Genomic DNA, 23,014 nt, shown 5'->3' on the forward strand with positions numbered 1-23,014 from the left:
TAGCCTATTAGTTGTGACTGACACCATTGTTTTAATCTCTCCAATCCCATACAACAGGAGAACTATAACTTCAGTCTGTGCAAAACTCATGCAGTCATTGAACGACGTAGGCTATCCACTGAGTGCTACGCCATGGTCAACAACTTATTTAGCTAAATTGCAGAAATGATTAAAACTATTATGAATCACAGTCAGTCCAACTCATTTGATTGCATGTCATAAATGGAATGGCAATACACATTTAATGACAAATAGTATTTATTAAATGGGACCTATTCTTCAGTCAATGTCAATGTAACTGAGTCCTCAGCAACTTTGCTGAGCTTATGATTCAGTAAAATACTTTTCATCTATTTGTACATTTCTGAAACAGCAAGACTTATTGGAGAGCCAACACGTCCTTCGTTGATTTGTTGTTGTTTCTGTAATAAAAGAAAAGGAAACAAAAGCCTAAAGGTCTGGTGACATTAGCTTGTTGCTGCACTGCAATGAGATGTAGAGCAGGCTGAGTACAGTTGTGAGACATTGTGTCACATAGCCTATAAGGTTATGGCAAAATCTAGAGAAATATGCGAAGTGGCCTGCGGGGTAGACCTATAAGTATATATTATTATCAGGCTACTTAACGTCATCTTTAGTATGCAGTTATAAACATTGCGTAAAAGTGTTCCGTTTGATTCTCTCCCAAAGCAGGACATCTCCTTCTTGGCCATAACAGTTAGATTTTCTAACTTTGTTTTGTAGCCTACTTCGTGTAGCTACACTCCTCTTCACCATCGTAGGCTATTCTCGCACTTCTGCGGCGATTTCCTCCCAATTTCTTTGTTTACCGTTATTTGTGAGTCGAATTTGCTTTTCAATGTAGTTTTTCATTTGTTATATTCCTCTAGCAGGATTATTTTTCGTCTTCTGTCCAATTTGGCTTCCTTGCCTTCTTTTATTGGGTCTATATCAGTACAATTGCGGACTGTCTGGTAGACGGTGATCCATGTTTACTTCCTGCCCTCCATCTCAAATCGTCCCGCCTTCGCACGTCATAATAATCACGTGATTAATACTAAAGAATTTAAGTGAAACAGTAGGCCTATATTTTAATCTCAGAAACTGTAATGCTTTATCAGAGCCAGACAAATTCAATACTAATATGCTAATTTAAAGTTGATTCAAAGTTATTTTTACAACATCAACATGTTCCCGTTCTACGTGAAAATCTGCTTGGTGGTCTGTGTCACACCAGTTTCATCTATGTTGTAGATATTGTGTGGAGGGAAGATAAACCTGAAATGAGATTAAAGTTTTGTTGATCCGAAAGTTTACTTTAGTTTTAGGTAGTTGGATGTGGTTGTGTAGATGTCAACCTTATTTTCTTTATTCTATATGCTGATCATATTACACATTGCTATGCAGAACTTTTAGTTGAATACTAAACATAGATACAAAGTAACCATTTACTTCAACATGTTTAGATGTCATAATAGAAAAGATGAAGACACAGGGCAAAAGGAATATATGCAACCAGATGATGGCAAGACTGATTGCATCACTTTTGGCTTGGTTACTGTAGATGTAAGGGTTTCAGTTAGAAATGGAAACTGGATGTCTGTTAATTGACATTTTTTCATATTGTATTTGGACTTGTATTGCAAATGTTTCCCAGGATGAGATTTCACGTCTCACAGCTTTGGAGCCATCTCTGGGTCAGCTGAAGGACCAGTTGGAGGAACTGAAAGGCGGTGAAATGCCTGCAGAGTCTCTTTTCTTTGACACAGATATACCAAGCCTAACCGAACATTACTACAATGTTCTGGAGGAGTTGCGCAAACGTGAAAAACAGTTAATTTTGGGTAAGGCATTCACAAGATCACTATGCATACAGACCAGCCTCATTGTCTGCTTAAGTAAGATTCATACAGTATTACTAGACCTCTGTCTCTCAAAATGCCCTTAAAGATGTCCTTCATGCTCTCAAAGACAAACAGACGTAAACCTTCAATACTATACTTTCTCAGTTGTTAATACTCTACATTTATTCATTCACACTTATATGGAAGGGATACATTATCTGTATTTACCCCTTAGAAAACAGATCCACAAGCTGTTTGTTTCGAGAAACATTTTGGTCATACCTGTAGTGCTCTAGGTGTACAGCCTGTGGTATTCCAGCAATTTCACAAGTTCATGTTATAGGCTGGTCAAAGGAGACATAATAACTGATATGAAGACTTTTTTAATGAACTCAAATGTCAACACACAAGAATAGATCATGATAATGATAGCCGTTGTTATCACTACTGACTGAAAGTTACTGACTGCTGCTGCAGGCTGATTATAGCTTGATTAAATTAACATGCATTATATCTGTGTTACATATATGCAGTGCAAGAAAGTTTGCCCCCTGCACGCTACAAGGAAACTGTGGCAACTCTTCTGTCCTGGCTGCAGCAGTGTGAGGCTAAGCTTGCAGCCCCATCAGCTGCCGTGACAGAGCTGCCAATCATGGAACAGCGACTCCAAGATATACAGGTTTGATTCTATTTGCTCCCTGCCTATTTTATGTGGGGCTTAGGTGTGGAAGTTGCTACAGGAGCTCCTATTACTGTTCAACTCCCACGAAGTCTCACTCAAGTCTTGCTCTGAAAGAGTTAATGTGTTGTTGCATGAAGAGGAAAGCTAGACTATGCGCTTGAACTAGACTTTTTTTCTATCACAAACACACAGGTCAATTTCTTTAATTGTCTTTGTTGTCATTACTTTTGGAAATAAACTTCACATATTCTTATCGGCGTAAATTGAGCCCGGCCGCATTTATTAGGCATAGGTAGGCTATCTGCCCAACGAAACAAAGCCCAATTTGCGAACATTCTAAATTAGATGAGAACAACAGGTGGTGGCTGCTTCATGTCTGAATGTCCGCTACCGTCAGAAACAGATTTTCATTCAAATGAACTGAACTTGAGCTAGTTCAAAATTAAAAATGGTGAACTATGAACGTGAACAGTTCACTTTGCATGTGTGTGAACTGAACTTTGAACTAGTTATTGAAAAGTGTGAACGTGCACAACACTTACGTTATTTCATGGATCCAGGCAGTCATTTAAAGAATAAAAAAAGTTAAAAAAGGTATTTAACACATAGGGTTAACATAGGCATTCCAATACTTACTGTATGACCCCTGTATTTTAAGGAAACATTTATAAATATACGATACATTATTCATTCACAAAGAAAATTTATTTCTTTAAAGGTTGAATATTTTTTATTCATTTAAGACATTAAGATCAATTTCCAAAAGATGATTTTATAATTCTCCTTTTAGTCAACTTTAGCGTGTGTTCCAATACTTATGGAGGGGACTGTAACTGTGCATTCACACCGAAACCGTCAAAAGAGTCAAAATCGCTGGTGAAGCTCATAGCCCGACGCTCAACTCAGTTCAGCGCCGAAAGCTTCAAAGCCAAGACGTGAAACATTCGAACCAACCACAAGCAGCAATCCTGCGAGTTTGACATTCTAATTGGTTGACGCCGAACCGTGTCACAGCTAATTACCATAAAGTTAACTGAGGCTCAACTTTATTTTGACGCCCGTGAAGCTCATGAAGCCACGCTCACGCCGGAACGCTTTTGAAGCCGGTAACGCCGACTCTCCATAGAAAATGAATGATTTCCGGCGCTCTTGAAGCTTTTGAAGCTTTTGGTGTGAACGCACAGTAAGCATCCTTATTTTTCTTCTGTACATTGAGTTGACCGTGTGGCTTCACCCACAGACATTTAGATTTGTTAATAGAGTTGTTGTTCTATTTTTCAACCAATGTTTCATGGACGTACAACCCATCATATAAATGTCAGTAAAGAAACTTTAATGTGTGTTTGGACATTGTTATCTGACAAATTCTGTATGTATGTATGTTTAGGGGCTTAAGAGTACTCTGCAAGACCACCAGACTGAGGTGGACTATTTGACATCTACAGTGGAGCAGGTGTTCCAGAAAGCTCCTCCAGAAATGTGTCAGCGCTATCGTAATGAGATGGATGCAATCATGACCCGCTGGAAAAGCTTAACTGTGCAGCTGGATGAGCACTCATGCAAGATACAGGAGCATATAAACCAGCTGTCACAGTTCCAGGTGTGTGTGCGTGTAACGTGTCAGTACTTTTGATCTTTTGATTGACTCATCATTTTTGTGAGAGGCCTAGGCCTAACATTCAGTTTGTAGCCTAAGAACGTGGCTGAACGTAGCCTATGGGATTCATTTATGGTTATCAATTATATTGCCAAATATAGGCTGGGCCAACAGAAATGGGTTTGCAGAGAGAGGCGCGCTCAAACTTCAAGATATCTCCTTCTTTGGGTGCGAGTTAAATATCGTATTCCAATGTGCAAAAGAACCGCACTCACTAGTTCTTTATCTTTTTATTCTTTATTGTAGCACCATGCCTAAAAAACAAACCCTAACCCAACAGAAATGGGCACATTAAACATGTGTCTTTATTATGCTGTAATGTTAAGTACCAAACAAAACCAATTCAGGCTGTGTGAATGGAGAAAGGGATAGAAAGTGTGAGAAGTGCAGGAGGACAGAATCATTTAAAATAATATTCACTCTGTTTTCTGTAAACATGTTTCTTCTTCAGTAGCACTATGGCTTTATTTGTTCATTCAGCACTAATGATAGTCAGTCAGCCTTTGTGTAAAGAAGCTATAGATATCAGTCAAACCGTTGTTGGATTGTGTTGATTTGATTTCTCAAACATTTATTTGAATGACCTGTAATTGACAAAAAGAACAACATGCACATGTTGCACATGTGTAACGATGGACTTAACAAGATACACTCTTGACTCATGTCATTCTTGTCATGGTTTGTGCTGTTATTAACCCAACAGAATGACGTTCAAACTTTGTGTAAATGGATGGCTGAAGTAGAGGTATTCTTGAATGAAGAGTGGCCAGCTCTGGGAGACACTGAGGCTCTGGAGAAGCAGCTGGAGCAATGCACTGTAAGTCATTTTGTACCACACAATTATGATCGAATTTTCAGTTGAAAAAGGCACAGTGTAAATGTGTTTTAATTTAAGGTGGAAGATTTAAAGTAGTTATGAAGATTAAGTATTGAAGGTGTAATATTATGGGAAGGGCTATTCTTGCTGTTAGCTTAAATACAAGGAAAACAGCTTTTCAAGGATCAGAGAGGCCAGGGTGAAATTAAGTTCTGTGCACAACGCTACTGTACATACAGTACCTCTCTGAGGTAGACAAGGGGATGCTTAATTTTTAATCTTCAACTTTATGGGATGTCATAGGACAACTTGAACATTTGTGTTCACTTGAAGGGCCCTTCAGCCATGGGTGTGTTTAAATGTCTACAAACAGCTCAGAACAGGTTGGATTTGTTTGTCATTGATTTTAGTATGACACTAAAATGGACATTGGAGTGTGTTTTGGAGCTCACTGTGTCTTCATTTTCTGCGCACTGCCTTTATTATCCTTTATGGTTTACTGGGCGAGAGTTAGCAGTTTGCTACTGTGGATAGCTTATATTTTATTTTCTGTATCTGTATTAAATGCATCTGTAGTTATGTATTTTTTATTTTGTGTTGATTTTCTTGACTAGGCATTGGTAAATGACATACACACAATCCAGCCAAGTGTGAATGGAATAAATGAGGTGGGTCAGGCCCTGAAGAAGGAGGCAGAACCTCCATTTGCAGCTAAACTTTCGAAAGAACTGGAAGAGCTGAACAAACAATGGGAGAACATTTGCAAACAGGTGAAATATTACCTCTCTTTAATGACTCATAAAAAAAAAAAAAGAATTAGAATATATACTTTTTTGATCCCGCGAGGGAAATTCAGTTCTCTGCATTTAACCCAATTTTAACCGAATTAGTGAACACACAGCACACAGTGAACACACAGTGAGGTGAATCACACAACCCAGAGCAGTGAGCTGCCTGCCCAACCAGCGGCGCTCGGGGAGCAGTGAGGGGTTAGGTGCCTTGCTCAAGGGCACTTCAGCCGTGGTGGACTGGTCGGGGATCGAACCGGCAACCCTCCGGCTACAAGTCCGATGCGCTAACCAGTACACCACGGCTGCCCCGAAATACTCACGTGAAAAAGAATTGTACCTCAGTATGTTGGTAATACCAGAACCATACATTATGTATCTAAATGGCTCTGGGTAGTACATTTCATATTGGTTAATCACCATTCCATATTAATGCTCTTTTGAATGGCAAATAACTACCCTTTTACACAGCTCTTCAGAGTGCTGTAGATACAGTAGTTCCATTCTCATGAATGGGCCTTCCCAACGTTCGGAGGTCCATTAAATCTATATAATTACCGCTGCAAAGTATATGACTGCTGTCAATGGCAACAGGTTTTGTGCTTTTGATTCACGTCTTTCATATCACAAGAGGTCCGCTTAGCGCAATGTAATTTCTTTGAAAGTCAGCTAGTGAGACTTTGCTACTTAACACCTGAAACTGTAAAGTCATATCTGTGTGGTGAGCTATTCATTTTGTTAGCATGTCGGGGTCCTGTCAGGACTTATTTTCCAATAATTACCGGTGGACAATACATTACCCCTTACATAGAAATCTATGATAAGAAATCATAGATATCTTTGTGAATGAATAATCTATCATAAATGAATAGATAAATGTTCTTTTCAAAAACGCATAGGGTTAGCATAGAGGCAGGCAGATTTTATTTTTAAGGCCACAGTTTTGTTCAGTTAGCCTATCAGCTGGTTTGATTTGCATTGAGCTCAATGAGCATCAAACAGGCTAATAGGCTAACTGAACAAAACACCATGCCAATCTCTAGGTATGGTGAAGGGTCTGTGATGATGTGGGACAATTTTAGTTCAAAAGACCAAGGGAACTTTATCAGCATGCATAGTATCCTGGATCCATGAAATAACTGGCCTTTAAAAAGGGTACAACTCTCAAGTCATTAGAGTAGCTTTTGAGAGATTTTATTGTCAAATGTGTATGGTTTGCTGTCAAGTTCACACTGTGCATCTACTGAAGTATGTCTGTAATCCTTGGTTTAGGCATATGCAAAGAAATCTGCTCTTAAAGGGGGTCTTGATAAGACAGTGAGCCTTCGGAAAGAAATGCAGGAGATGCAGGAATGGATCACACAAGCTGAAGAAGACTATTTGGAGAGAGACTTTCAGTACAAGAGTCCGGAAGAATTGCACAGAGGTGTGGAAGAGCTGAAGGTAAAACACACAAAAGCTGCGTTGTAGTATTCAACAAACTACAGAAGAAACTGATATGTTGACCCTCAATATGCAGTATATGCAAAAAAGATTATGCCATTTCATATCACTTAGTTATCTAGGGATAATAACTAGCTAGATGGATTTTTGGTCAATGATTCCCGGGTCGCTGAAACCCATGGAAACATGAAACTTGGTGGGCATGTAGCCCCACTAGACTTTTATTATTGGTGCTTACGTGCCCTCACACACAAACACACACACACACACTCGCTTGCACGCACGCACACACAAGCATAAACACATACACACATGCATGCATGCACACACACACACACAAATACACATGATCACACAAACACACATGCATATACACTCACTTAAATGCTCTCTGTTTCAGACATTATAACTAAGGAGAGCAGAGTAAAATTCCGCCACTGCTGAGAAACTAGCCCATCAAAATGTTATGCGATCTTTGAGATGCAAGGCTAGTTTTATTGACAGGTCGACAGTAGAGGAAATGCTGTCATTTGATTGGCTGACACCAAAGGGGAGTAATCTGACATGCATGTGAAAATGTTAAAGAAAAGGGCGCTACTTCAATTTGTGGTGGAACTGGCAGACAAGCCAGTGTGTGGGGTAGGCTAAGTTGTCAGGGCTCACTATGCATAGCCCAAAGAAGGCAAATGTAAAATAGCACAATGCTTCTTTTGCCCTTCAGCATGTACATGTTTGCCCTTTTTGTGCTTTGTAGATCAGCTATACCACCAAGAAGAAAATGACTCATTATACAGAGTCTAAGTAGCCTAGGCAAAATAACAACTACAACTGGTAGTCTAACATGACCAGGCTTTCACATGTGGATTCTACTGTGGAAAGTAGTAGGCTATTAACTGGTGATTTTCCTGTTTCTGTATTCTGTTTTTGTAGTGTATTTGTGAGTGTAGCCTGCACAATGCGAAGACATAAAAGATCAACCATGGTGCTTTTCCATTTCCATTTTGTATGAACATTCACTCTTAAAACAAATGTGTTGAAAACATCTCAACTTGCATTGAAGACAGCAAAACTTTTTTTTTTTTTTTAACACATCTCTGTGTCCAGATAGGGACAACACATTTGTTTTAAGAGTGTTGCGAGACACTTATCTCTTCTATGATCCCAGAAAGATTTTCTTTGACCTGTTAGTTAATTTATTTTATGAACATTTATTTTATCTTATGATATAGAAAACACAATGAATTGCATCCACATATCCTTGCAGTACAGGATACTATTTTCCACTAGCCTAAAACCATGAGACTGAAAGCTGAACTTAGACTAATGTTTTGTGATAGGCACTTAATAAGACCTACACACCACAAAATGACAAATGACATTAGAGACAATTGTAAGAACTTAGAAATCAATATGAAATATTAAAATTAGGGCTGGGCACGTTAACGCGTTAAAAGCACGTTAACTCCTCAATCATTTAATGCCGACAATTATTTTATCGCGCATTAACGCAGTTTTTATTATTTATTTAATACAGTAAAAGTCTGTTGCTCACAGGCTGGTCACAGGCGTCTCATCACGCATTGAAATTCCATAGCCTACATTCACGAAATCAGGAGATGTGCAACAGAAGTGAGAGAAGCCACTGGCTGCAGCAGTGCAAGAGCAAGTCACATGTTCACGGTGCACGTTGTCACAGGCACGTCTAATGTTTATGTTTTGCGCTGGATTTGCGGCTACTGTGTTGCATTGATAAGTTAAACAGTCGTTTTTTCCTACATGGTAACGTTGTTGTATGGAAAGAAAACATTAGCCTTGAGTATTTCAATATTCAGTTGTAAACAAAGACATCTTCCTATGTAGCCCAAGCTGTAAATGGACTGAAGTTCGCTCTAAATATCTAATTTGATCGATTATGCTAACCGTTAGCATTTCTATGGGATTTCTCATAGACATTAGCCATAAGCTAACGCATTGGTCTCTATTCTGTAACTTGGAATGATCGCCTACGTGACTGCACTCTAACAAAACATTGAAGGAAATAACTGAAATGTACTCTGTTGTTCTGCTTAGTTTTACAGTAAAAGTTTGAAAAGAATTTCAGCATCAGAGTTTCCCTTGGGAAATTGGTTAGCCCTATATCCATCTATTCTAATGTAGCTGGTTGACTTCATCATTACCACACACACAGGTGGGGGCAGAATTACAAATGTGTCATAGAGTGACAATGCATTGGTTGATTTGGTTAAAAAGTTACAGGTTGGTAATTGATTATAATAGTAATGTTGCTACTCAGAAATAATGAGCTGTAAAGTAAATCAGACTTTTAAAAAACATTTTTTTAAAGGATAGCCTATCGACTAATTATCGTTATAGTCAAAATCACAACAAATATCAAGATATTATTTTTTGCCCATATCACCCACCCCTATAGGCCTAAATAAAAAAAAATATTTTGACATTATACCAGGCTAGGCTTATTACAACAAGTATTATGGAAATATCTACACACACCAAAAAAGTGTGTACAATAAGCTTTAAATTTGTATTTCTTTTGATTACATTGTGTAAGTTGAGATTTAAACTAAATCATTTACTTAACTGCTACTGTATAAACAAAATGCTGATGTTAAATGTTTGCAGAAAAAATGCTATGGCACTTGCGTTCATATGGCAGAACATTTAAAATAAACAGGTTTTGAATTCATTATTGAGTTTTGCGTACAATAATGCGATTAATCATGATTAATCAGGGAAATCATGCGATTAATCACGATTAAAAAATGTAATCGTTGCCCAGCCCTAATTAAAATGACCAAATATTGTTAGCATAAGCCATCACTTGTGTGTGTGTGTGTGTGTGTGTGTGTGTGTGTGTGTGTGTGTGTGTGTGTGTGTGTGTGTGTGTGTGTGTGTGTGTGTGTGTGTGTGTGTGTGTGTGTGTGTGTGCACAAATCTTTTTATTCAGCATCTCATGTCAATATTCTGTCTCATCCATCAGAGGGCACAAGAGGAGGTAAATCAGAAGGAACAGAAGGTGAACTTATTAACAGACAAGGTGAACAGCTTTATTGCTAAGGCTCCTCCAGTTGCCCACGATTCCTTGAAGGCAGAATTGGACGTCTTGACAGCAAACTACCAGCATCTATGTAGTCGCCTTAATGGCAAGAACAAGACATTGCAGGTGCCCATACTTTACCTTTCTCATTTCTGTGGTGTGATGTTCATAGAATTATGTTATGTTACTTTTAATAATTCCCAAAGATGTTAATGTGCTTGTTAGATATGCATGCTGTCCCTGAGTCCCAGTGTGTGTACCAAGATTTCTGAAAGAATGTTCTATGTTCCTAAGAACAGGAGGTATGGGCCTGCTGGTGTGAACTGCTGGCATACTTACAGCAAGAGAATGGTTGGCTGGATGACTTGGAAAGGAAACTGGATGAAATGGAGAATATTGAAGGTGGAGTGGAAGAGCTTACAGAGGCCCTGGAGGTACAGTATGCACCCCTATTCATCAGGTGTAGCTGTTTGGAAAATACATACAGTAAACCACCCTCCCAACACCTTAAAGGAACACTTCACCGTTTTTTTATATTATTAACTAAGACGAGTTGATACATACCTCTCACATTTCAATGCGTGCACTCACTGGCTCTGTTGCGCGGCGCTACGGTGATAGCACTTAGCTAGCCCAATGCATTCATTAGGATTCAAACAGAGATGAAGTTAGTGACCAAACAAAGTGACCAAACACCTCCATGTTTTCCCTATTAAAATACAGTTACAGGAGTAGTCACACGACCAAGTGTGGTGAGACAAAATAAAACGTGGTGCATTTCTAAGCAGGTAAGAGGGATAACTATATTGTGTGGCGCAGTAATATCCTCACTCTTGCACTTTCAGTTTCACTTTGGGGTGAGAATATTGTTGCGCTGAGTCTAAGTGCTCCCAATGTTATTCCGCCACACAATATAGTTATCCCTCTTGCCTTGCCTTGCCTTGACTGGTCCTGTATGAATTCTTCTACCAGGTATATTTATAGTTGATATGTGGCATGTGTATTTCACGTGTCCTCTTTATGCCAATTTAATAGGGTTTGGAGATATTTGTGCGGGAGCACCCAGAGGAGGGACGGACGCAGATCCAGGAGCTCTCTCAAACACTGATTGATGGAGGGGTCATGGATGAACTCATCGCACACAAGCTGGAGGCTTTCAACACTCGCTGGGATGAGCTGATGCAGAGGGTACTTTTGTATTTATTGAAAGCTAAAAGTCACTGTTACTGTTACAGTATGAGAGGCTTTGTACTCTCTCAGTATCAGTTTTAGTTTGCTACTGCACTGCTGTGTATGCTATCTGAGTTTCTTGTACTGCCTTAGTAACACGTTAGTGTCAGCTGCTAAGCAAGGGATCTTGGTCTATGGACATGGAGTGGGAATATGACACTGTGCATGCTTATAGAATCACTACATATAAGCTATGTACCCTCAAAATATGGATTTATATGCAAGTTACCTCAAAGGAGCACCATATTTTAAAATGTCCACCACACAAGGAATTTTGTTGGTTCGTTTGTTCAGCTCAACATACAAAGTTAGCTAGTGTGCTGGTACAGTAGGCATCCCATTACCTCTACTGTTTATGGGATGGATAGAACCCAAAACCCAGACAGTAGCTTAGCTAGTTGGCAGACATCATGCAGAACCATTGCCAATGTGATGATTACTCCCTCCACTGCAGCATTTTTCATGTTTTTAGCAATCAGAAATGTGAGTGTTAATGCTTAGTAAGTTTTCAATTGTCAAACCCACAGTAGCAAGAAGCAACAGTAAGGAAGGTGGGACTTTCTGTAGCTCAGCTTCGTGATAGCCTGGTGTATGTACATTTGGGGGGCATACTAAAAGCACTGAATGTAATGATTGATTCATGAACTGTGTATAGGTTTGACTGTCGACAGACAGATAAACATTCACAGAATGTCCTTTAGCTGGCATAGTCATGTGATGGCAGTAATACATAATACTCTTGAAAGATAAATGGCTTATATGATTTATTCCAGTCATAACACTGTACGAAAGCCACAAGGATGTGTAGTGGCATAGTCAGTATCCTCCTCATTTATAAAGGCGAGGAAATAGTTGAGCTTGTTGATGGAACACAAGTGTTTGTGAGTATGAGACAAATTTCAGATATGTAAAGGCTCATTTATAAGCGAAGCACATTTTCTTTTAGTTGTTATTGTTAACTCAATTGGTGATCTATTCAGACAAATAAAGACCAGTACATTCTATATCTAGTGTTATTTATTAGGAAAATAAGTTTGAGAAAATGGTTAAAACATATACTGATGTTAAGTTGAGCGTAGTTATTTTGAGGAGAAATGGGCCAGAAAAGGAAAAGATCTTATTTTCAACTTTGATAACTGGTCTAGGCAAGATAATCCACCATTCAAGGATGAATAACAATAGTAACACAAAATGACAGAGTGTATCACAGGGTGTGATTGGTTGCAGCAGCAGCAGACTGAGCTCATATGAGTTCAGTCTCGTACTGTAAGTGTTCAGCATATTGCTAATCTGATTCAGGTTGCCATAGGGGAGGGTGCATGAGAATGTCAGCAGTTTCTGCATAGAAACCAGGTACTTCTTTAACTGATTTTTGAAAATGCGAGCTTGAACTGTTTGCTGTATTTGACTCCGCTGGAGATGAGGGCGGTGTCTGTAAAAAAAGCTAATGATTATCAGCTAATGATTATCGGAGCTAAAGATAGCTAGGATTAGTCCCTAAGTGTGTGTGTGTGTGTGTGTGTGTGTGTGTGTGTGTGTGTGTGTGTGTGTGTGTGTGTGTGTGTGTGTGTGTGTGTGTGTGTGTGTGTGTGTGTGTGTGTGTGTGTTGGGGGTGTGGTTAGGCTAGAAGCTGAGGATGATATAACACCTAAGTGGAGAAGAAGCACTGCGCTGGTCAATGAGCAGATTTTTTCCTCTTTATATTGTGTAAGGTCAATACTGTGTTACTTGTTGAATAACTACTGAAACATGAGGTACCCAACACTACAGGTATGAGCTATGATTATATTTGAGACAGGAATATTGTAGGACAAGTTTTGTGTGTATCTGTGGGTCTGGGGGGAGGGGATTTTGCATATGTGTGAGTGACTGCTATGATTTCACATGTGCAATATATTGTTTGTAGCCGTTTGGCTCTGAATTGTATCATTTCTTTTATTAGATGGTATATCGTCAGCAGGAGCTTGAGCGCCGTATTCAGTGGGCACAGGAAAATGATAAGACTCTGCAAAGAATCAATGACTCTCTAAATGCCACAGACCGACACCTTACTGCTTACCTCAGCGATCATATTGATGCCGCACAAATTCCACAGGAGGCACAGGTAAGTTTGTCTTTTAGTGTGTCCATAGTTCTTGTAAGATGAGCAATTGATAGCTGTTGAGATAATCTGTGTAGTACATGTTAGCCCTATGCACACATCAGTCATACAAAACATGTGTGATCCACTTTTCTTCATAGTAGAGTAAGGGTCATGCAAATGATGCACTGCTCTATACACATTTGGGAAAGTATACCATACTGCATTATGACCATAATGTAATAACAAACCTCCTACAGAAAATCCAGACAGACCTTGCGGACCATGAGGGGACTCTGAATGACATGAAAACGAGGCTGAAAGAAACTGAGTTCTCTGATTGCATTAAAGGACATCTGGATGTCACATGTGTGAGTAGATTTAGGCCAAACAAATTTTCAAACATTTGAGAATCCTCATACACCAAAATGCCAACATTTAGGAAAGTCCAACTCTTTCAACACTTGTTGAACCTAAAGGCGCTCTAAGCGATGTTGCACGGTTTGTAACCTACTGTATACAATTTTTTGTCACATACAGCAAACATCACCTCACCATCCCCTAGCTGCCTGTGCCCAGGCTTCAATCACGAGCGAGATGCACATTTAGGAGAGTTTTAATTGCACGGGAGATAGGGAGAGTAGCGAGCTAGCTTTCTGTTTTATTTGAACGTCAACAGAAGTAGCGTTACCCAACATCACTTAGAGCGCCTTTAATCCAGTAAATGCATCAATCAATAATCTAAGGTGTGGCCAAGTAGATTTTTTTTAGCTTGGAAATCATTTAGAAAAAGGTCGATTGGAATTTGTCATTTAGCTATAATTTCCCCCCAATAACAATAGCCAAAGGATGATACTGGTCCAAGAGCAAGCCGGATGTGATGTGTTACACCTAGTAACAATGTCACAGCTGATTGTGTGTGTGTGTGTGTGTGTGTGTGTGTGTGTGTGTGTGTGTGTGTGTGTGTGTGTGTGTGTGTGTGTGTGTGTGTGTGCGTGTGCGTGTGTTTTATACCATTTAATTCCCAATTTACTGTTTTTCTTACAGAAAAGGTTGGATGAAGTAAATGCAAAATTTAGGTTGTTCCAGAAGCCAGCCAACTTTGACCAGAGACTCAAGCAATGTGAGAATGCCCTTGCCGCGGTCAAGGCACAGTCTGGCGTTTTTACAGTCCACAGCATAGAACAAGATGTGTTGCAAGCACAACTTGATGAGTGCATGGTGAGAATTGAGGATATATCATTAAGCAGGTTGATGTGTAGCAATAGGCAAAATATTCTCATTCAGTCATGTGACATGGCACATTATGTGACATTCATTCAGTTGTATTTTGTTTCTGATGCATCTAAAATTGTGTTGTACACTGGTGAATCCAATTAACTTTTTGGGCTTTAGAAGTGGATCAATGTTTATCCAAGGCTATACAACCAGTTAATAGTATTCCATTTAAGACATGCATGGTCACATTCTCTGTTTTTCCAATTTTGTAATGGATACTTTTTTATGTTTTCATCTTATTGTTATCTTATGTTATTTTATGTTATTCACATAACAACCCTCCAGCAATTAACATAAATGAACACTGAACGGTTTGGTGCAAATTGTTTGACTGGTAGTGTACACTACAAGTATCATATTTTATAAGTGGTTGCATTGCTCTAAACATCCCTCTATAGTCAATCTCTGGTCCTCTCCTTCACACTCTCAAGACTATGAAATGCTCTTATTTCTACAGAAGCTGTATAAAAGTCTCAGTGAGGTGAAGGGAGAAGTGGAAGCCGTGATTAAGATAGGGAGGCAGGTGGTTCAGCGCCAACAGACAGAGAAACCAAAAGAACTTGACGAACGACTTACAGCACTCAAGCTTCTATACAACCAGCTGGGAGCACAGGTCAGTGGACAGCAGTGAATTACACTGCAAGTAAAAACACATTGTAATGTGGTTACGTGTTGTTATGATGTAATGTGGGTGGCTTGATTATCAGGTGACGGAAGGGAAGCAGGAGCTTGAGAAGAGTCTGAAGTTGTCACGAAAACTGCGGAAGGAGTTGAACTGCCTGACTGAGTGGTTGGCAACCACAGATGCTGAACTCACACGTCGCTCAGCAGTGGATGGGATGCCTAAAAACCTGGAAGCAGAACTGGCCTGGGCAAAGGTGCAAGGATTTTTAGCTAATTTATTTAGCCATTTTAGCCATTTTAGCCATTACTACTGTATAGGAGCTGCTGTGGGCATTATGTACAACTGTTGCTGCTGAGTGAGTTGTAATATGCCCATGTAAGTTTTTAGGTGCTCTACTTAAACATACCGGCATATCAGGAGCTGCAAATCTATACTATATTTATTAGAATAAACTACACACTTGTGTATTTGTACCCCCCAGTATGGAAAATGGCATATAATTGAACAGATCTGAGAAGACCTCAATCATGGTGTTCTTTTTGTAGGCAACCCATGATGAAACAGAGAAGAAACAGCCACACTTGGCTGTGGTACGTGAACTGGCAGAGGCTCTTAAGCTTGTGTTGAAGGGTCAGGAGTGTCTGGTGGAAGATAAAGTCAGCTTGCTTAACTGCAACTGGATTGCTGTTACATCTCGAAGTGAGGAGTGGCTTAATCTACTACAGGTAGGTCTCACAGGTGATATGTGTATAGGCCATTATGGCAAGATTATCTTGATGAATCACATGACTGCATGTTATGGCTTGGAGACAACTTTACATACTGAATTAGGCTTTAAGTCATTTGTGAAGGATAAAATCATTTATCAAAGATTAAGAATCAATCATTACTTTTCACATTGATCATTGGTTGGTTGGCAATCTTCCAGTAGAATTAAAAAGAGCAATAATCCAAACATTGATAAATGGTTTTGTCCATACATAGGGTGTTACCCAACTACCCCATTCCGTATATTTATGCTTTCTTATGACTGTGCATAGGCCATTTGTTGCACCAGTGTGTGTGCACTGTGTTAGAAAACGATGACTTTGTATGTGTTAGAGTAATATAATCCAATGTCTGTCTCCTCAGGACTATCAGAGGCAGATGGCCATTCTAGAGGAGAACATGGCAGAGATCACTGCTTGGATGGATCAGGCGGAGAAACAAATGGATGAGTCAGAGCTGCAGGGGGGTGATGAACATCTGTTTATGGTGTGTTTGGCTGCGGCATATCTATAATTGTGTTCACAATTTTGAAAGTGGCTGTGCACACCTTTTAGATATTCAGATTTCATTTTGTCTGTATGCCCAATGGACTGTATTGACTGTATGCACAAGAAGGAACTGTTCAACTTGACAGACACCTTTGCAACTCCTCTCCTGCACTGCCCCTGGTAGTTCTTGCCACCCAGCCTGGATTGGTACAGCTGTCTGTAAACACACGTAGAGACATGACCTTGACTCAACTTTTTTTTTTCTTTAGAAACTGCGTATGGAACTCGATAACATGCATGGTAAAGTAGAGGCTTTCAATGACCTTGCTGATGACCTGATCAAAAACCATGGCGAACACTGTCAGGCCACAGTGCAACCCAAAGTTGATCAACTTAATCAACACTTTCATGCTGTTGCTCAGAGAATTACTGATGGACAGGTATCTGCACTCACATCACTGCTGTACTTTAGACATACTTTAGACATCTTGTCCTCACAAACTTTAAAATTCAGTCATGCAATTCATTTGATTAATTTTGGGACCTGTAATCTATTCCATTTCAATATTTTTGTGTCTGCCCATTTGCCAAGCATCATATAAACTTTACTTTTTTTAACAAGTTTTTAAACTTCCATATTATTATATAATCATATGTGGTAAACATTTATCGAGAGAGTTTTGTGTCATGCTGGCACTATAAGTTATACATAAAGAGTATGTCAAAGATATATTTTATATTTTCATGTGTAAATAGTACTTTTGAAAGCTAATACTGGCTGACATAGCTTTAATTAATTACTTAAATGTCTGGCTCCAACATGTATTTGTATTTATGGTAAGGTGTCTGCTCGGGAGCTGGAGCAGTATCACAGTGAGGCTCTGATTTGGCTAAATCTGTTGGGAGAAGAGGTGGAATATGGTGAAAATCTAAAAGAAGAGGATTTTCAAGAAGATAAGGTGTGTGTGTGTGTGTGTGTGTGTGTTTGTGTGTGTGTGTCTTAGTGAATGTGTGAGAGAGAGAAACTGGTGTTGTAGGTCTGGTGGTACCTGTACTGTATATGTTTGTGTGTATCATATTTTCAGGACTGTGAGGAAGGGGCTGTGCAGGACCTATTGCTGAAAGGACAGAGTTTGCAGAACAGAATTAAAGACCAGGATCGCAGAGAAGCCGTCCACAACAAACACTCACAGCTCAGCAGCAAATATGATACTGTGAAGGTACATATGCACATATACTGTACATAAAGTTGATAGTCACGTGATATCATTAATTTGTCCTTCTCCTCTCAGCAACATGATCCCCGCGGTCCATAGTAAGTCTGACGAGTTTTCACAAAGACCTCCGTTTCTTGGTTTCTCAAGATTTGTTTCGTACTCGGTGACCTTGAGAAATGATCTATGTGAAAACTCGCTGGATTCCTCCTTTATAAGACTGCTTTAACAAAGGACTTCCCTTGTAGACTGGTTTGAGTTTGTCATAGAGCACTCTGCCCATAGTGGTCACATGGGCAAGTTTTATGGTATCATAAATAGATGCTTACTTTTGTGTTTCTGATTGATTGCGTTTTTACTGAACTGAACTATTTGAAGGTATGATCTTAAGTAAGAAACAGTATCTGAATAATTGAAAAAAAGAAAAACACATTTGATTTATCTATTATATATTCCATGTCTAGGATCTGCGATTGGCAAGGAAGCACAAGGCTCTTGCCATCGCTCCTCAGTGGTATCAGTACCGCAGAAGATCACATGATCTGTTCCAGTGGTTGGACGATATTGAGAAAACTGTGGCCGAGTTTCCGGATCCACCTGAAGTGACAAGGGTGAAGGTACTCACACATAGAGACTATTCAAAGAAATGCTTCTTCACAGAGACAATTAAATACATCTCAAGCCCACTTATACACCAAAGCAAACACACACAACGCACACTCATTTACATACACAAAAGTAGGGGATGGAGTAGAAGATTGAGACAAATTGACAAGCTAGATGTATTATTGCGCAAGTCATGCAGAGTCAAGAAACACTTAATGGCCAGATCCATTAAGGAAGGGAACATGAGTCATAGTTTTCAGACTCTTGTGGATTTACTGTTCACGTTTAAAAGCAAAGTTTTAGTTTATACTTTCAGTGACCATGTACAAAATACATTCATCACATAAAGAGAAGATATGCTTTCTACCAGATTTAGCTCAAAGCTCATTTCCATCAGCAGTCCCTGCGCAAGAAGAAAACAATGAGACACACACACGCACACAATTTAAAATAAAAAAAGTTTTATTTTTAAAAAAGAGTAGCAATATTGTACACCATATAGAGTACAGCATATTGACATTAGTGCTTACAAGACTGAGTGCTTAAGATCCACTTTTTTACCTTCAGCCTTCCTCTTTCGTGGCTCTAAGGAAGAAGGTTGTTTGTGCAAAGGCAGTGCTCCACTTTGGGAAGCTACAATCTCCCCTTGTATTCATTCAAATGAATATTGGGGCCGACAGTGTTTTCAAAACATTCTGTTTCAGGAGCTCAAAAATGGCAGAGTTGTGTAGAAAACGTAAAGGGGAATTCAAAGGAAAACAGAATAGTGTGGATGTAACCTTACTTTGTCCAGATACTCCTTGATACATCTCTCATTAAAACATCTCTTTCACACCGTGATTTTTGTGCTTAGTTGCAATCACAGTTACTGTAACATGCATGTGTATGATTCTATGTTTTCCCATCTTATTGTCACCACCCAGCCCTCTGTGTAATTCAGATTTCTCTGTGTTTCAGATGATCACAGTGACATTCAGCTAATCAGGGTCAACTGACTTGTTTCCTGCATGAATCGTTACATCCCTCATGACCAGTGTTATAGCAGTGATAGCACACTTGTGGGAGAAATGTGAATCAATTGTACAGACCAACCAGGATTTTGTGATTGTTGTTGCCAAAAGGCTGCAAAGTTCAGAACAAGTGTAAAATTCAGAGAAATTGCTCTCAGAATTGCAATGATTTTTATTTACATTTTGTAGGAAATCGTACAAATTGTGATCCTGCTACATTCTTGCTATGGCTTGAAGTGATTGTTTTGACCAAAAGTTGGCAAACAATTGCTTAGATATTCCATGACTCCTTTTTGCTGAAGTCTGGTGGGAAAAAGAGAGAACTGCAAGGGGAGAGTCATACATTTGGTGGCATCACAAAATCCTGGTGGGACTATCAAAAGAATTCTTAAGGATTCTTAAATAAAATGTAGTACCATATACATTTTTAAGGGCTTTCTCATTATTTTCAGTCAAACTTGATAATCCTTTGCAGGTGTGAAGGCTGGTGTGACATTGCAGAAGAGCTGGTATGTCATTTTCTGTACCGTGGAGGGTGGCAATGAATTATGAATTGACCCTGAAGCGTGTGTGTGTGTGCGTGCGCGTGTGCGTGTGTGTGTGCGTGCGTGCGTGTGTGCGTGTGTGCGCGTGTGCGCGTGTGTGCGTGTGTGCGTGTGTGATTTTGTTCATCAGGAGGTTGCCAGTGCACTGGATCAGAAACAAATGGATCTAAGTGATGTCTGTGAGCTGGGAGCAATGCTGTCAAAAGCAGGTGCTGCCAAGCTGGTGGAGCCCAGTCTCCTCCAGCTGAACAGGCGCTGGAAGGAGGTGGAGCATAAGTTTGCTCCATTTCGCCGTCAGATTGTGAGTGTCCCTGTCATTATGCCCTAAACTACAATGGATTACTAAACCATAGTACATCTTTCCCTGATTATAACAAATCACTTACATCCAAAAACATGAACTGTTTCGTGACAAACTATAAATGACGAAGTCCTCTATATCTACTGTATTGGTATGCATGTTACATAATCACACACATACACTTTTAACACAAACCTGAAGAGCACACTGAAGAGAGAAATTACAAATCTTAGAATTGCAGTTGTTGCACCTAAGAAGCAGTACTGAATGACGTGGTTCTACGTTTTTTAACAAACATAATGCTGATATTGAGCACTAAAACACAAAATTACAAATTTGACTATTTAATTAAAAATATATGTTCATTTTCAATTTGATACCAGCAACATGTTTCAAAAAAGTTAGGAAGGGGTAGTGAAAAGTTGTGTAATAGTATGAATGTTTCAAAGCTAATTACTGGCAACAAGATTGGGTATGACAAAGCATCCCAGAGAGGTTGAGTATCATTACTCTGTGTAACCTGTGGGGACAAATGATGATAACATGTCCTTGTAATGCTTCATAACATGAAATTGTGAAGTATTTGGGGAGTTCATCATCTACAGAAAATAATAATATCATTAAAATATTCAGAGAAATATTCCAGAGAAATATTTGCAAACTAGCTGACAAACAATATTGGATGGCTGTGGTCTTTTGGTCCTAAGATGACACTGCATTAAAACCAGACCTGTTTTTATCAATCAACCTACAACAGAGCCATCTGATTTCATTGACTGACACCAGTGTTTACAGTTATTGACATATCCCATGCCCTCTTCCACACCCTCCACCACATTTTACACTCCAGATAATGCACACCAGCTCTTGTCTTTCCCATGCTCAAGAATGACAGAAGGCATTTGGCCTTTATTATACCTCAGTGAAACATGAAGTCATGGATTTAGTGAATATGATAATAAAAATGGCAGCACAAGTATTATCTGTGTCTTACTTTTTGTGATAGTGAATTCTCAGAATCATTCATAGTTGTCAAACAAGGGGGTTTCTGTAAGAACACCCCAAACGATTTGTCAGTATACTGTACCCATATACAGTACCAGCATATTGCCTGGAGTATCACAGCCAGTTATAGACAATAAGAGTGCAACCAGACACAGTGCCCATTTGCAATGTAGAAATACACACAAACAAAAGTTTGCAAAGTTTACAAGCTTAATTACAGGTACAGATCATTCATCAGTTGCTCTTTATGTTGCTCAGTTCCTGTGAAATAACAGAAGAACAAGTATCCAAAAGCACACACACACACACACACACACACACACACACACACACACACACACACACACACGCACGCACAAATATGCAGTATGTAGTGAGTCAATATTTACTAATTGAATTGTGTCCCCAACACATTTATTCCAGCTTTCAGATGTACCACTGCAACAAGATCAGCCCAGTACATTCAATACATTTAGGTCTATAACTTTCCATTACTATTGAGTAGCTTAGTGCTAGTGGTGTCATAACCCTGGTTAAATGGAGTTCTGTTCCCAAGAAAGTCAAGGTTTCACTTAACCAGAGCTGAGTTAATGTTGATGCCTTGAAGCCTGGAAAGAGTGTGAGAGGATTAATGGCTGAGCTGAAGTCCACGAACAGGATACATGTGTCTGAATAGTTTGTTTCCAGGTATTGCAGAGTGAAGTGAAGTCAGGTTTATAGCTTTCTCCATAGATCCTTTCTTTTGATGCAACAAATAATAAAATAAAACAGTTAAACAAATAACAGTTTTTTACCATGCCCAACACACCAAGGGGTATGGCAATTAATGACCTAAGGACCCCTCTCTCCCCTGGTGCCTTATCTAAAAATCATTTTTATTCATTATTATTTATATATTATATATATATATATATATATATATATAAAAATGTATTCAGTCATTCGAACATAATTGGGGTAGTGTTTTTCTCGGGATTTTCAAGCCCCACCTAACCCCTGATCAACCTAGAAGAATGTTGACGTTAAAGTGTTTTATTTTATTTATTGCATTTTGGTTCCACGCTGCATTTCCGGGTCTCTGGATCCAGTCTGCTGGATCAGATGTTTTTTAGTTCATATGTTGCTGTTTATGGCTAATGTTTGTGTGTGGCAATTTTTCTTTAATCTATGATCTTCCTTTTCAAAATAGGAGGGCATTATTAAAAATAGGCACAGGAAACTAATTTCCTCCAGTCGTTGTGCCCCAGCATCATTTCTCTATTCCCCACTAGTGGGGCACGCCCCACACTTTGAGAACCACTGGTGATGTTATGCCCAAAACACACACAACTGATTAAGAAACATAGGAACACCATGTTGCGTCATCAGCCCGACATTTGATGACATAAACACTCCCAATGTTGACTGGACATTCCATTCAAATGACATAAGCTTGTCACTAATGATCATGCATTTTAGACTGTCATGATAGGGCCCTTAGAGCCGCATCTGCATTTTGTGAAGGTGTAACACATAGCAGGATGGTACTCTAAAGGAGGCCATCACAACTTGGCCTCAGATTTGCTTCCCACATGAAGC

At 39.3% G+C, this 23,014-nt stretch overlaps 1 protein-coding gene across 1 annotated transcript in view; it reads left to right on the forward strand.

Moving 5' to 3' along the window:
- The window catches only part of dmd (dystrophin), a 168,529-nt gene that overhangs the window by 46,525 nt on the left and 98,990 nt on the right, over positions 1-23,014 (forward strand). The window contains exons 20-40 of the mRNA XM_062517487.1: positions 1,658-1,844; positions 2,378-2,523; positions 3,914-4,126; positions 4,887-5,000; positions 5,615-5,770; positions 7,061-7,231; positions 10,230-10,412; positions 10,586-10,720; positions 11,322-11,474; positions 13,459-13,620; positions 13,857-13,967; positions 14,644-14,817; positions 15,332-15,487; positions 15,582-15,752; positions 16,045-16,224; positions 16,631-16,753; positions 17,025-17,195; positions 17,598-17,714; positions 17,841-17,975; positions 18,434-18,586; positions 20,261-20,431. Of these exons, the coding sequence (XP_062373471.1) occupies positions 1,658-1,844; positions 2,378-2,523; positions 3,914-4,126; positions 4,887-5,000; positions 5,615-5,770; positions 7,061-7,231; positions 10,230-10,412; positions 10,586-10,720; positions 11,322-11,474; positions 13,459-13,620; positions 13,857-13,967; positions 14,644-14,817; positions 15,332-15,487; positions 15,582-15,752; positions 16,045-16,224; positions 16,631-16,753; positions 17,025-17,195; positions 17,598-17,714; positions 17,841-17,975; positions 18,434-18,586; positions 20,261-20,431 (3,282 nt within the window). The remainder of the gene's footprint in view (positions 1-1,657; positions 1,845-2,377; positions 2,524-3,913; positions 4,127-4,886; positions 5,001-5,614; positions 5,771-7,060; positions 7,232-10,229; positions 10,413-10,585; positions 10,721-11,321; positions 11,475-13,458; positions 13,621-13,856; positions 13,968-14,643; positions 14,818-15,331; positions 15,488-15,581; positions 15,753-16,044; positions 16,225-16,630; positions 16,754-17,024; positions 17,196-17,597; positions 17,715-17,840; positions 17,976-18,433; positions 18,587-20,260; positions 20,432-23,014) is intronic.

The sequence above is a fragment of the Sardina pilchardus genome, chromosome 17 (genome assembly GCF_963854185.1).
Source record: "Sardina pilchardus chromosome 17, fSarPil1.1, whole genome shotgun sequence".
Classification (NCBI taxonomy): domain Eukaryota; kingdom Metazoa; phylum Chordata; class Actinopteri; order Clupeiformes; family Clupeidae; genus Sardina; species Sardina pilchardus.